Raw genomic sequence first — 14,756 nt, 5'->3', positions numbered from 1 at the left:
ATTTTCAAACGTAAGAACTAGAGCTGATTAATTTAATAATTAATCATTAAAAGATCGCAATCTCGATTCAAATACCCAAGCAATCTCATTTCTAAATGGCAACAATTCACCTGGGTCTATTAAACCTTTGACAAAAATCACACCAGAAAATTCAAATCTGTGTTTGTGCTGCCGCTGACCCAGAGAAAGCAGTCATCATGTATAGCTATGAAACAGCTTCACAGTCTTTTCAACCACACAGTATCATTATTTTTATGTTACAAAAAAAAAAATTTTTTGGTATAGTTCAGATATAAACAGTTCAGATTCGGTTGTTTTACGGAATAGAACTATATATTCATATATGTTCATACTATATAGAATGTACTTTTTTAGCGGTTGTGAAGTAATTACTTATTCAAAATAAATACCTCCTCAAGAGAGTACTTTGGGTGCAGCCAGTCATTAAATCATTAAATCGAGAGATTTGATCAAAAATATTGATTCATCCAGTAATGAAACAAGTGAAGTATTTATGAGTGAGTCATTAAATCATTCATTCAAACCGTTTTTTATTTCTAAATAAGTCATTCAGATTTATTCAACATTTTAAACAGACAGCTGCAATTAACATTTCTCAGAACCTCTAGTAAATTACATGTTACTTTGTTAAGTTGTCTGTTCGGAATCTTGGGAGAATCGTGATCTCTGTTTAAAGCAAAAAAATTGTGATTCTGAATTTATCGAGAATTTGTGCAGCTCTATTAAGAATTAAGTTAAGAATATTTTGTAATCCAAAAACATTTCTTAAGAATAAACTATTAGCCATAATAAACTAATCTTTTTTTAAAAGATTGTTCTAAAGACACAACTTGGGGATGTGCACGAGTACTTGGAATTGACACCAATGATCGCAAACAATGGGTCTCATTTACTAAGCATGTGTACACACATATTTGTGAGTGAAATGTGCATACGAACGATTTTAAGGGGAAAAAAAGCCAGATTCACCCAAAATTTCATAATAAAATGTATTCAAAATGAATGAAAAAATATAGCAACAACTGAAACCACACGTACGCAAAAAGCACTTACTCTAGACGGCCTAATACTCGTGTTAAGAAGTGATATTTCATCCTAACACGACTACGATTATATTGAAGTATGTTGCATTAGTTGTATTATACACATTAAAAAACATAACGGACTTGGACTCCCATCAAGCTGGAAATAGTGTGTATACTTAAAAAGATTTCTTAAGAAAATATTTGAGAACCTCTTAAATTTTACAAGAATTGTACTTAGGAACATTTCTTATAAACCTCTTACGAGGATTTATGTGAATCTGGTCCCTGGTCGCCTCATGGGTGCTGTCATGTTGAGATCACATGACCAGCCAAATACTACCCAGTAACCTCTCAATTATAAGAAACTTTTGCTCATGGAATAAATGAATCATGCCTGAACCAAAATTATTTTCTCTAGATCAGTTCAGTTTTAACCAAGGCAATGCATCTTACTTGGGTAACCTTGCGGTCAACTTCTCTGCCATCTTCATAGTAGACATCTGTAATGGTGCGAGTGACCGTTGTTCGAACTTCCTGGATGGTGCGAACATGTCTGCGCAATGAGGGACCTGACTGGGTTCTGCTGGGTGTGCTTGGTTCCCCCTATAAGAGTGAGATCAAACTTAAAGATACATCTAAAAAGCTACATCCTTATTTAATTATTTAATATTTAATAATACTGGATTTCTTAGAAGCTATGACAATGTGCAGGATTGTGTTTTTTTCCCTTTTTGTTTCCAAAAAAAACATTATAACCATTTAGTGAAGACTCTTACCCTTCCAGATAGGTTATGTGGTCCAGACAGATCAAAACTAGTTTGCTGAGACACAGCTTTCTGACAAACCAAAAGAGACAAAGGAGAAAAATATAACGTATGGCACATATAAAAGTGCTTTATCATTAAATGTATCCTACAATAACCAACCACTTTCTTACTTTTCTGGGTGGGCTTGTAGTCGAGCTAATATCCACACTAGTTTGCTGTGACACGGCTTTCTGTCGGACAGGTGTTCGAGGTTTGTCAGAAGTGCTGAGGACCTCTTGTTCCTTGACAGGGGAGGACAGACCACTGACCAGAGGTTCAGAGTTGGCTCCCGTACCACCAGGGTGCAGAGATACAGCTTCAGTGACTTGGCCGGAGGTTCTGCTGCCCGCTGTCTCTTTTGGGCGGTTGGGAGACAGTCCTGAGTCATTAGTGTTGGTGGGACTGAACAGTTGGCTTGGTTGCCTGTTGGAGAAGTGGAAAGAAAAGCAAGTGAAGGCCAAAGTAAATTGGTTTAGTACAGTGCAAATGACTTTAATAATTTAATGTTTCACTTAGCGATAGACAAGAACAACATATTGACTTATAAGTGACTTGCACAATAATATGGCTGCCCAAAAACAACTATTGTAATTTTTCGTGATAAAAAAGCAGTTTGCTGTGCTTGTTTGTAGGGCTGCACAATTTGACCAAAAAGACTATATATATCAATATGACTATAAAATAATAATAATGATAATATATAATAATTATTATTATTACTATATAAAAATGTAATGAAATAAGAAATATTGCTTTTGTAATATTTCATAGTAAAATATAGTTGAGAATTTAAGATTTTTTTTTTTTACAGAACTGTAAAATTACAATACTGATATTTATTAGTGGGGTAATTTACGAGATACAACCTTGGATCCATTAGCGCCTGCTCTAAGCCATTCGGCTGACATCTCTAAATAAGCTCTAACTTTAATAATGTTCGATCAAGGGAAAAAAAGCTTCTGGGAGTTTGTTTGGCGCGAGGTCATGGTTACAACTTTTACTTGTAACGGAGTAATATTTGACTAGTAGTATCTGTACTTTCACTCAAGTAAGGAAGTCGTGTACTTTGTCCACCTCTGCATTTTACTGATGCAAAAGACTCGCGCGTGCACACGCACTGAGAGGGAGCGCGGTGTGTCAGTGTTCACCAGGCTATGGTAAAATAATGACGCAGTTACAAGGTCTGTATCATTTAAACTACTAAGTCAACATTAACAGTAGCTGCTGTTTGGTTTTCATACTGCTGTTCTTCTTCTAGTCACTTCTGAACTTGATGAACTTGACACTTCTGAACCTCTCTTGATTAAAGCTCCAGGTGACGGGTTGCCAGATATCACAAAAATAACTGAACAAGTCCCTTAAAAACGCAGTATAATAAGCAGACATGGCAAAAATGTACCGGGGAACACATTTAAACATAACTAGTATTACTAACATCCTACAAAATTAAAAGGAAGTAACTCATTTATTATGAATAGAATATCAATATAAAATATTCAGATATTATAAACTGATTGAAGAAGTAAAGCAATAACATGAGATTGAAAAATTATTCAGCAACACTTTATTTAAAGTTTAATTGCACCTTTGAGTTGTATTTAATATCAATTAGTTGGGGGGAGTTCATCTAAAAGTTGATGACTGTGTTTTGTTACTATATTTAGCTATCAAAATAGTTTACCAAAGAAATAATTTACCAAATAAAAGAAAAAGAAAAATCAAACAAGGGGAAGTACTTTATATTTCTAAAGTATTTGGGTTTATTTATTATACAAAGCCCTTTTTGACGATTTTTCGAGAATAACTACAGAAATAAATAACTATATCGTGAAATATATAGTTACTGTGAAATAAAATTAGTCATACCGTGAAACAGAATTTTGGTCATACCGCCCACCCCTAATTCATTCACATCAATGCTATAATTCATTCATTCAAATAAATGTAATCGTATGCACTACTTTATCTCTGTGTCTGATTCTGATGAAAATAACAGTCATTATTACCCTTCCGGTCAAATAATGCACTGCAAACATCAATAACAGCTTTAAGTTGTCAATGCTGGCAAATGACCTTATGGTATAAGCTCCGCTACATGTCAGGCGGTTCTTTGCCTCCACATCGTACATTAAAATCGTTCAATGCACAGCTAGCCATGGATTATCCCTTACTTAATTAAATCACCACCTTTGCAATTAAAAGGCAATATCATGATTTCAGTTTTATTTCAATTAATGGTGCAGGCTTACACGTAACGTAATGATAATGTTCAAATCAACTGATGGTTTCTTAACAAGAATCTAAGATCACCAGATGAACACCTCAAGGCCAAAGACAAAGGACAAAACAAAAAGCATCCCAACCTTGAGCATTGGAAATGGGTCATGCTCTGTTGTACGGCTCTTTACAGCCCTGACCAGGCAGGAGTGCCACTATCAAACCTACTTTAAGTTCCTAAAGATATCCAACACCAGGGGAAATCTATTTATAACCTCAACAAAAAAGAAATCAAGGTCAGTTGTGCCAAAGACTATTCCTATGCAGAGTCTACTCTAGAGACTTGAGAAAGGGCTTTATGCTTACACTGTTTAGGAGCACAAATACCCCTCTAACAGCAGCACTGATCTCCTTATGAACATCTGATCAACAAATATATATTGATTACACTTTCACTATTGATCATTTTCATTAGTAAGAAACAAACATTATATAATGCCTATTGCCTAACATATAATACTTGGTATTTTTTGGCTGAAACAGTGATGTAAACTCATCAGGAGTGACAAATATGTAGAGAAAAAAACTTTTTTTAAATATAAGCCTTAAATTATGATTTACTGCCCATTTTACTGTCCACAAGGACTCTACATTATATAGCTCAATATTACTATACTAATGATTGATTATTATTATACTGTTTTATTTGAATAGGTTATAAACATTAAACAAATTAATAAAATATATTACTATAATAATCCTACTGTAAAATAAATGTACTGTTTAATATTTATATACATAATTATTATTTTACAGAGGAACAGTAAAATTAAAATACAAATATTCAAGGCTGTCTTGTTTTTTCTTCTTCTTATATTTAACCATTAAACCACAGGCCTTGAACTTTGGAGGAGAACCTCAGATAGACATTATAGCTTCTCTACTGTTGACAACAGATTTATAAACGATTTCATTGCCTTGCAAGCATTATCTGCAACCTGAAAACACAAGCTCATGAGCTGCTTGTGTGTAAAAGAGCCCAGCGCGGCACTTCACCCATTATATTTTTGACAACACAAAAGGCGTGGTTCTCATTTCGTTCCCTGTGACTCCTCGCAGACCCCCACTCTCAATTTAAAATGATCTATTTTACAATATGTATTGATGCACTATGCCTTAAAATCACACTGAGTATCACAACGTTATAATTAACAGGGCTTTCTACACTGCACGCAACATCCATTATGGATTAATAACAACAACAATATTCTGATGGTATAACATGTTTTGATCAGTGGTCAGATGTCACTCGCACAGTGCATCAAAATCATTTTTTGCATTCGCACACCATAATTTTCAGTCCCAAATGCTCATTGTGAGAGCATATAATTCAAAATACCTGGCAAACCAGCATGACACTACTTTGTACTGCATAAACAACTTTTATCTCTAATGAACATCAAGAGGTGATTTAAAAGTGACATTATTCTCATTTCAGAGTAGTGCAGTACCTGAGGGGAGGATCACTGGACTCTGCATGATCCTCTACCTGGACCTGCCTGTGGGCCTCCCGAACACGACTAAACACAGAAGAACTAAACGACAGAAAGAGAAAAAAAAAACAGGGAAATATCCCACATCATTAACAACAATGAACACTAAAATCTGCAGTTTTGTCCAGTATTTTAATAAAATGAAGCCTAGTGTCGAGGCATTATTAAGGATCTGCACTGCAAATGTGTTAAAAAGAGTACGTCAGTGAATCAGGAGCTGTGAGTGACAGCCGAAAAATGAATACATCCCACAGATAAGCTTCTGCATAGCAATCACTGCAGGTTACCTGGTTACAGCCATGGCAACAGTGGTAGCCTTGGAGACAGATCCTTCCTCATCTGTTAATGGTGGTTCTGGGGAAGCATTAAAATCAAGCTTGATGGGTTAAGCTGTAGACCACTTAAAAACAGAACCAGTATTTACTGACTTTATACTACATCAAAAATACCGTATAATTAATTCATTACATCTGAACAGTATATAACCATGATTTAAATAATAAAAACAAAAGCATAATAAAAAAAAAAAAGATAAAAAAATGATCTTTTCATGTAATATATTGTATATATAATTAAAAATATAATATACAAATAAATGAAATGATATAAATAAAGATTATATATATATATATATATATATATATTATATATTTATAATAAAATAATTTCTATATTATTCAAATAAAATATTTTTTTATATTTTATTAAAATAATAGTTTATATATTATTAATTATATATTTTTATATTTGTTTTAATTATTTAAAACCGTTATATAATATTCAGATGTAGTGAATTAATTCTGTTTTAAATAACAGAAACCAAAATATATCATTAAATACATACACAAATGATATTTTATTATAATATATTTTTTGTCTTATTATATTTTATATTGTTATGTTATAAAATAAGCCATTAAAATATCATACATAAATAAATATAATACAAATATAAAACAATATAATTAAAATTCATAATTATAATTAATGATAATAATGTGCTTTTGGTTAGAGAAGTAGAGGTGTGAAATATTGACAAAAAATTATATCTTGATATTTTCGGGGATTTTATCGATAATGATAATTAGACAATATTTTGCTGAGTGAGTTTATTGTGTCAGTACCTTGGCAGGTTTAGGACTGCTGCGGTTTGCAAAGTTTGTGATGGTTAGTTCGCAGCAGTGACAGAAATGATCTTTTCCAATCTACTATATCCAAAGTTTTAAATTGATTTTTACCTTTTATGGGCTTTTTTAAACCCAATTAAATGTAAGCATCATCTTTTGTGTCAAATTCTTACATTTAATCAATAAAAAGAGTCCTACTACTACTAATAATAATAATACACAATAGGGCTGTTGTTACCATATCAACAAAATTCATCTTTGCAATGCAGAGGAAATACAGAAGCTGCATCTGAAATGGCATTTAGATACCCTGGTAATCCAGAGTTCTCGCGAGAGCACAAGTTGAATTTGCTCAGCGAGTTACTCTGGTGTCGAGTAATGATGCTCATTAAATATGCCCCTCGATCTGAGCTGCACCAATCACATCGGGTTATCTGATACTGACGTTTTTGCTGTTTTGCCGACCGGATACGGTAAGAGTATAATCTACCAGTTAGCTCCGCTGGTAGCTAAGCGTATGGGGTTTATTGTTGTGATTGTGAAACAGGCTTTAAACCAAAGACTTTAGGGACTTTGGTTAACCTTTGAAAGCACAATTATCACACTGCAACATTCAAATCTGAGTTCACGCTGCCGCTGATCTACAGAGAGCACTTGCCATGTAAATGTACAGTATGAAGGAGCTTCACAAACAGTCTTTTCAACCACAAATTATTGCTGCCTTGTGTTGCTTAGAGACGCAAAACAGTCCTGTGGCTTTGTTTGGAACTATTTTCGGTGGCGAAATAGAGCAAAAACGGGCAATATTGTGTCTAAACTGTGACTCACTGAATGTTGACCTATTGTTTATTGAACTGTTGTATAAAATCAATATAACATTTGTAATCATGCGGATATTCAGAGAAAAAAAACTTGCACTCTTTGTGTAATATTAACTATATTAAAAGACACGAGTGCAACAGCCAAACACATCCGCCAAACATAAAGACGGGGCAATGGAATGCATAAACCTGTAAAGTACTACTACTGTATGTTTGATAACTCATGTTTGCATGATGGTGACAGGCTGAAAGGTGCTGTTATTTTCTGTTTTTACAAAACATTTGCTGTAATAGCCTAATACTGGTGTTATTTATTGCTATTCCTCTTTGGCTAAGAAATATTCAGCATTTTTTATTTTATATTATTTCTGAGTATATAGGATATGTTTAAAATAAGTTTGTTCAATATTTGCCTTCATACATATTTTCTGCAAAGTTATTTAACAAATAAGTCATTTGTTTTACATTTACACCATGTTGATCACTTCAGGTGTGGTGCACTTGGAATAGAAAATGTAACCAGATCGTTAATAAAGAGAATGTTACTTGAATCTTATTGTAGTTAAGTTTTTAAGTCGATTTGTTAAACATTAAAAGAATTGAAATTGCGAATCGGTTAACCGTTCTAAAAAAATAAAAATCAAGATTACATTTTTTTGCCATATCCCCCAGCCCTAGTGAAAACGTCAATGTGTCAGGAAATAAAATATAAGAACAACAAAAAATGGCTTTTACTTTGCAGGCTGAAATGTTCTGAGCCCGAGCTGCCCTCCTCCACCGGGGTCACCAGTTTCATCCTGAGACTCAGTTTCCCATCTTGCTCCACTGCAGCTGGCTCTTCACCCTCTCTGCTCTCCTCTACCGAAATCTCACTGGCTGCCATTGTCGTCTCCCTGGTAACGTCTGCCTCTGACGGCTCTGAGAACGAGGTCATCTCTGCAAAACATCAAAAGGGCATGAAGAAAACGAAAACACAACAAGAACACGCAAGTTAAGAGGGAGGGGTGTGCAGCATCAGCTCAGCATACTGATGTTTAAACACATCTATCCAAATGTTATGCAACGAAAAGAAGGGGACACCCACCAATAGGAGTGCTGTGCCTCGGTGTCTTTTTCAGCTGACTAATCTGTGGAGGAGTTGCACTCACTGCCGGGCGGATCAGCTCACCCTCTTTGGGCAATGTAAAGTGAAACGGAAGCTCTGGACAGGAAAGAAAGGAAAAGAAAACAGCTAGTTGGATTTACTGAAGGCAGGTTACATAATAAACAGGGAGAATAGATCATTTGTTTGCAGATTAATCCCACCTCCCGAGCTGTCGCTCAGACTTTTGTTGGAGGCATTATCAGAGTTCACTTTGTGCTGTCCTGAATCACTGGGCTTTGTGCTCTGGGACTTGGTTCTCTCAAGCAGTAAAGGTGAAACCTCAGTAGATCCCAATGGCTGAGACCCCGAGATCTTTGCCGCGGCCTCACGTTTGTCCTGCACGGAACCTCTCACAGGTTGCGAGGAGCTTATGAACGGCTGTGACCTCCCAACCTTTACTTTCTCCTGAGAGACCCTCTGGCTCTCTTCAAGCACCATGACGCTGAAGGACTCCTCTTTGCTGGAGGAGTGCTGATCTCTGCTGAGTACACACTGGGACGTCTCCTTCTCCTTCTCCCCATTCTCCTCCTCCATGGGTTCTGGAGAAGGCACCTCACTCTGAGACAAAGCCAGGTTGATTCCAGTGTCATCACCCTTCACAGTCTTCTGGATCTCACCTTCATCCATCCGCTCCACCACTTCAGCATTTCTAACACTGTCTGTAGTAACACTGTGGCTGTGTGTCATGGGTTGACTGAGTCTCTTGCTTTGACTAGCATGTTCTTTTTCATTCTCTGTGTTCTTTTGGGACGACACAGTCAAGACTGACTGAGACTGTTGGGGGACAGGAACAGGGGTTGCAGGTCTATCAGCTGATGGTGAGACTTCTAAACAGCCAGCGGCTGTGGTTTTACTTGTCTGCGGTGAATTAGGGGTGTCTGAAACACAGTCTGCACCGACAGAAAGCTGGGACGGAGTCGCACCTGGAGTAGCACTTATATTCTGGTTCCCCACATTAACAGCCTGCGAGAGCTTTTGAGAGGGGTTACAGTCTTCTGTTTTTTCAGGTAAAGCACTTGTACTTTTTGAGTCAGGCACCTTGGAAAGACTTTGAGAATTTGAGGTTTTACCGGGATCAGCATCCATACCATTCTTGCTTGCAGTTTGGGAATGGTGTTTAGGGCCCGAGTTACTCTTGTCAGCATCAGCTGTTCCTTCCTCCCCCTCAATCTGAGTGGCTTGGCTATCCTCCTCCACAACGAACAACTGTGTCTTCTGAGTAAAACTGCTGTTTTCACTGTTGAGTTCCAACTGAAAGCACCCGGTACCTTCAGAGGGTTGTGCAAAGCTGCTTGAAGACTTTTTTAGCTGCTCCGCTGGGCCGCTCTGCTTGGGCGACGCTGACTCAGTTGCTGATGGGCTGTTTTGTTGAGACAATTTCCTCTTTGAGCTCTCAGTCCCTTGACTATTGTTTCCAGGCTCAAGACTTGGAGTGGAAATAAACACGTCCTACATTGAGAAAACATGGAAAGTATATTGTAAACTAAAGAATGTGCAAGAGATATTTAATTGAAACTTTACACAAAGTTAAGGTGCGGTCATATTAATGAAATTTCTGCAAAATAGGTCCAGTGTCTACTGTCAAAAGCATAGATGTGTAAAGCACAGATCACACAAAAGAAACTTTCAAATCATCTAGCTTTCTGTTGGTCAACCTGGCAAATCCACATGACCAGCTTGAACCCGTTGTGAAACCTGTGTGGGGGAAACTTTCACTGTGAAATTCCCAAATGTGTGGATTCCTATTGAAACGGCTGGATTTCACCGCAAAATTAGCCAAACAACGGTCAAACACCTTTAGTCTGAATAATTTATGCTTACATGTGAGAATTCAGGCTGGCTGGGGACAGAGAGGCTTTTCTCCAGAACAAATCCAGGGGTATTCTGGGACACTGGAGTGGAGGCAGTGGGTTGTGGTTTGGGGCAAGGGTCCATGTCCATCGGCTCCTCCTCTCTGCCTTTTGGCTGGTCATCAGGGGGGGCTGATGTGTCCATTGGGGATTCAGCAGCTTCATTATCATCTAAACAGAATAATTTAGGAATGCATTTAAAAAAACATTTGCATCACATAAGCCTTATCTGTATGTGAAAAACACTTACTTTGCTCTTTTTCTGTGGGTGAATTTGGGATGATGTAAGGCGTTTGGCTTAAATGGTCCTGCGTGGCAGCCACAAAGTCAACAGATTGCCTGTTAAGGAAAATGGGCAATTACTGAAGACCATAATTCACTTTTTTTCACTGTACATAGAGAAAAGTGAGATTATGTAGCATATATGCTAGATCAGACATTAGAATATCATGTCATTAATCAATACTCTTTAAATAGCACAGATTCTTAATTTTACCCTTAAACCCCAAAAAATTATCAATAAAACATGCTAAGATTAACCACTTACTGTGAAAGACTCTCCTGTACAAGTGTGCCCTGTCCAGACAGATGAAGCAAGCGAAGACTATGTGCAGGTGTGGATGTTGGAAAGTGTTCTTTGAAGGTCACTGAAACGCTGCTGTCTGCCTTGGTGCCTGTTATAGTGAACACGATTCAACAATAAACAAATCAAAAACCATAATTAAGCACAAGAACACATAATGAAAACAGAAAATGGAATAATTCGAGTCTACACACCATTTCTCTCCTTTTCAAACATGTCATCCTGAGAGGAAACAAGCACATCTTCTTCATCTTCTTGACTGTCAGGTAATTGAGAGTGTAATATAGCCTGAATACTGAGCTTTCTGCTTTCCCCGTCCCGAGGCTTCGAAGGACAGCTTGAACTGACCTCTGACCTACAATATCATCAGGAAAATTAGAAAATGTCAAACTGAAGAAAAAAAAAAAACAGGCAAGTTATCATTAGTTAGAACTGCACAATCATGGGGGGGGGGGGGAGGGGATCCCTTGATATTTCCCCAGACTGCTTACAACTTTCCCAGACTTACTGAAGACTAATTTAAAGCCTCTGATTCAGCAATGCATTAATGCGCACAACAAACAAGTGTTGATACTTTTCACAATTAGTTAATCACGGAAGCCATAATCATAATCTTGCTTGTTTTCGATTAATTGTGCAGCAGTACTGCTCTTGAAAATAAACTCTTGCCCTGCAGAATTTCCATCCTGATTGGATGATGTCCTTTCTGAACTCTTCAATCCACCTGACAAAGAAAATTAAAAGAACCCATTAAAAAAAAAAACTTGACTAATGGGCAGCAGATCAAGTGATTGCAGCAAAACTTAAACATACATTGGCTGACTGGCTTCTGAACGTCTTTTTGACATGCAGAAGCTCCATCCCGCTCATCTTCCTCATAGACACCCTGGCTCTCCGACAGCTCCAAAAGACCGAACTGAGACATCTCTGTGATCAGATCAACAACACAATCATTCATTTATTCTGCCAAGCATAAGGCAGCTTACTCTGACGTTAATAGCCATGGTGACACTAACCTGAAGCATGCTAAAACTAAAACCATTAAAATAAAGTCATTGAAATAAATCATAAATATTAGATAAAAAAACATAACTTTTAAAAATGAAAATTAGAAATGGTGCCCTGGTAACAAACTGTAATAAGTTAAAGTACAAAAATTACAAAAAATAAAAATAAATTAAAGCTAAATAGAAATATTTAAAAAACTAAGAAAAATGACAAAAGCACATAGAAAAAAATACTAAAACTTAAACTATAATTAAAGTGAAAACTGAGTATATAAAAATAAACTAATAAATACTATAAATAAATATAATAGTATACAAATAATACTAAAATAACACTGACATGCATACATTGTGTATGCATCTTACCATGCGCCTCTGTACAGTGTGTGGTGGAGTTCGCCTCAGACTGCATGTGCTCTGTAACACTTCTGCATGAACAATTACAAACGGAGATAGCAGATAAAACAAACATTAAAGATTTTTAGTTGAACAGAATATTTCTCTCTGCTTGGAAAATGTAAAAGCTTCATATTTTTAGTACCTTTTTGAAACAGGAAGAGGGCAAACTTCAAAACCTTGACTATGCTCTGTAGCTGCAGGACCCAGGCTAGACTGCAAATTGTCTGAAACTAATAAAAAATTATCAGTATGTATTGTAAACAAATAATAATTGAACGTTTTGGTCCATGAAGTAATAAACTTACCTGAGTGGGCTGTATTGTCACTCTTATCAATCGGACTGTCAGTTTGTAAATGACTTTTACTAGGGGAAGAAATCAGCTCCTGCAAAGACATGGTGACTCACCATAAACTTTCAGAGTTTTTATGAAAAATAATAAACTTAGATCACACTACTGCCTGTGATGCCTCACCAGCACTGGGCTTTGTGAAGTGGGCTGCAGGTTAGAGAGGCGACGGGCGAGCAGGGCACAGTAGCTGGTGTCAGGATCGTCCTCCAAGGCCACACTGTCCGGCTGGGAGTCCTCTACTATGAGGCAGGGGTTTTCTGTCTGAGGAAAACTTGAATCAAGATCACTCTCACCAGGATCCATAAGGATGGGACAGGGTTAGCAGATGTCTACATACACAGAGATTAAAGAGGAGGGTTAGTACATAGAGATGACTTCAAATTAAACTGACTGAAATAATTAAATATGACTTCCTAATTTTAACTAGATAGGGTCATGTGTTTGGCAGGGGTGTCTGTTTGTATATTAACTTCATAAATGACTATTATTGTTATTAATAGAAGCAACTCAACTTTTAGCAAGAGAAAAAGTTGGTAATGTGTTTCTTAAATGGATAAGTTCACCCAAAAATGTATATTTTGTTATAATTTACTCACCCTCAAGTTGTTCTAAATCTGTTTCCAAATCAGTTTCTTTTTTCTGTTGAACACAAAAAAGAAGATATTTTGAAGAATGATGGTAACCAGACAGTAGCCATTGACTTCTGTAGTATTTTTTTCCTACTATGGAAGTCCATAGCTAACTGTCAGGTTACCATCATTCTTCAAAATATCTTATTTTGTGTTCAACAGAAAAATAAATTAATACAGGTTGAAACAACATGAGGAGGAGTAAATGATGACAGAATTTTCATTTTTGATTGAACTAATAAACCTTTAATGATTTTTGTTAAATGATTTTGAAAGTTTCAAATACTTTAAAAAACAAAGCAGAAAGACAAAAAGATATTCTCCTCTGTGTCAAAATATTGAGTAATTTAGTATTGTCCTGACTTCCTTTGTTTTGGTCATATATTGGTTTCATTTAAAATCTTACTGTTTTTTTGTAATTGTGCCTGGTCACGTGATGTAAACATGGCGGCGCCCATAAGGGGGCGAGTCGCTCCACGTAGAATAAAACAGCTTTTCTTTAGAGCATGTGTGCATGGAGTCACCCCATGAGAGTGTACGGTATTTTGATGAAATTTCCAAAGTATTGTTTATTTCTATCTGTAAAACATTATTAGCAAATACCAAAAACATGATTAGTCTGCACATTTAGGTGTTCTGAGTGTTTAATGTGGAGTACTTTCGTGTGTCTTAGACACTTACCAATGTATTTTACAAAAAGAAAACAATTTAATTTATAGAAATTAAGATCTTTAATCGCGAGATTTCCTGCCTGCTGGCGGCACGAAACGTCGAGAGTAAAACCCCCAAAGTAAAGTCGATGCAAACAATTTCAAGAGTACAATCAATGCAAAACTACTAACGTTATTATTTACTAAAGGAACGCCAGGAAATGCACAAGCGATTTACTAAAACTCAAATCGACACATATGTGGATTAATTACACAGCGCATTTTCCCATAAAAAGCCTCTCCACAGCCTTTTCCATGGAGAAGCATGCAGCATGAACCTAGCAGGCATTGCAGCTATAGCCTGAAAAGAAATCAGCCCTTCCTGTAAAACACAGCGGAAGAAAATTGTGATCTTACTGGCTGGATCCCTGGTAGGTGTTAATCCATCTCAGCGAACGCGTAACATTTTACAGGGCATGCATATACAGTTCTTCGGCATACTTTTAGCAGCCTAACCTTAGCGAAAGCTTTTACTTCGCGGCAAAACCCCTGCAGGAATACTCGCCGTTGATTG

At 36.6% G+C, this 14,756-nt stretch overlaps 1 protein-coding gene across 4 annotated transcripts in view; it reads right to left on the bottom strand.

The window, feature by feature from the left end:
• Positions 1 to 14,756, bottom strand: part of tp53bp1 (tumor protein p53 binding protein, 1) — a 26,445-nt gene extending 11,689 nt beyond the window's left edge. For 2 of the 4 annotated variants that reach the window (XM_082161812.1, XM_082161814.1), the window contains exons 1-19: positions 14,600 to 14,756; positions 13,027 to 13,232; positions 12,859 to 12,937; positions 12,696 to 12,783; positions 12,521 to 12,582; positions 11,961 to 12,074; positions 11,817 to 11,871; positions 11,342 to 11,502; positions 11,112 to 11,238; positions 10,815 to 10,903; positions 10,536 to 10,735; positions 8,876 to 10,163; positions 8,655 to 8,771; positions 8,306 to 8,506; positions 5,910 to 5,976; positions 5,581 to 5,664; positions 1,984 to 2,275; positions 1,823 to 1,882; positions 1,500 to 1,649 (exon numbers count right to left, since the gene is read on the bottom strand). In XM_082161812.1, coding sequence (XP_082017938.1) covers positions 1,500 to 1,649; positions 1,823 to 1,882; positions 1,984 to 2,275; positions 5,581 to 5,664; positions 5,910 to 5,976; positions 8,306 to 8,506; positions 8,655 to 8,771; positions 8,876 to 10,163; positions 10,536 to 10,735; positions 10,815 to 10,903; positions 11,112 to 11,238; positions 11,342 to 11,502; positions 11,817 to 11,871; positions 11,961 to 12,074; positions 12,521 to 12,582; positions 12,696 to 12,783; positions 12,859 to 12,937; positions 13,027 to 13,206 — 3,414 coding nt within the window. In that variant the 5' untranslated portion in view covers positions 13,207 to 13,232; positions 14,600 to 14,756. The remainder of the gene's footprint in view (positions 1 to 1,499; positions 1,650 to 1,822; positions 1,883 to 1,983; positions 2,276 to 5,580; positions 5,665 to 5,909; positions 5,977 to 8,305; positions 8,507 to 8,654; positions 8,772 to 8,875; positions 10,164 to 10,535; positions 10,736 to 10,814; positions 10,904 to 11,111; positions 11,239 to 11,341; positions 11,503 to 11,816; positions 11,872 to 11,960; positions 12,075 to 12,520; positions 12,583 to 12,695; positions 12,784 to 12,858; positions 12,938 to 13,026; positions 13,233 to 14,599) is intronic. The other 2 variants (XM_082161813.1, XM_082161815.1) reach the window with 1 other exon arrangement.

The sequence above is a fragment of the Leuciscus leuciscus genome (genome assembly GCF_965113295.1).
Source record: "Leuciscus leuciscus genome assembly, chromosome: 2".
In the NCBI taxonomy this organism is placed as follows: Eukaryota; Metazoa; Chordata; class Actinopteri; order Cypriniformes; family Leuciscidae; genus Leuciscus; species Leuciscus leuciscus.
Note: the sequence above shows the minus strand (reverse complement) of the source record. Positions and strands in the feature narration are given on the sequence as shown.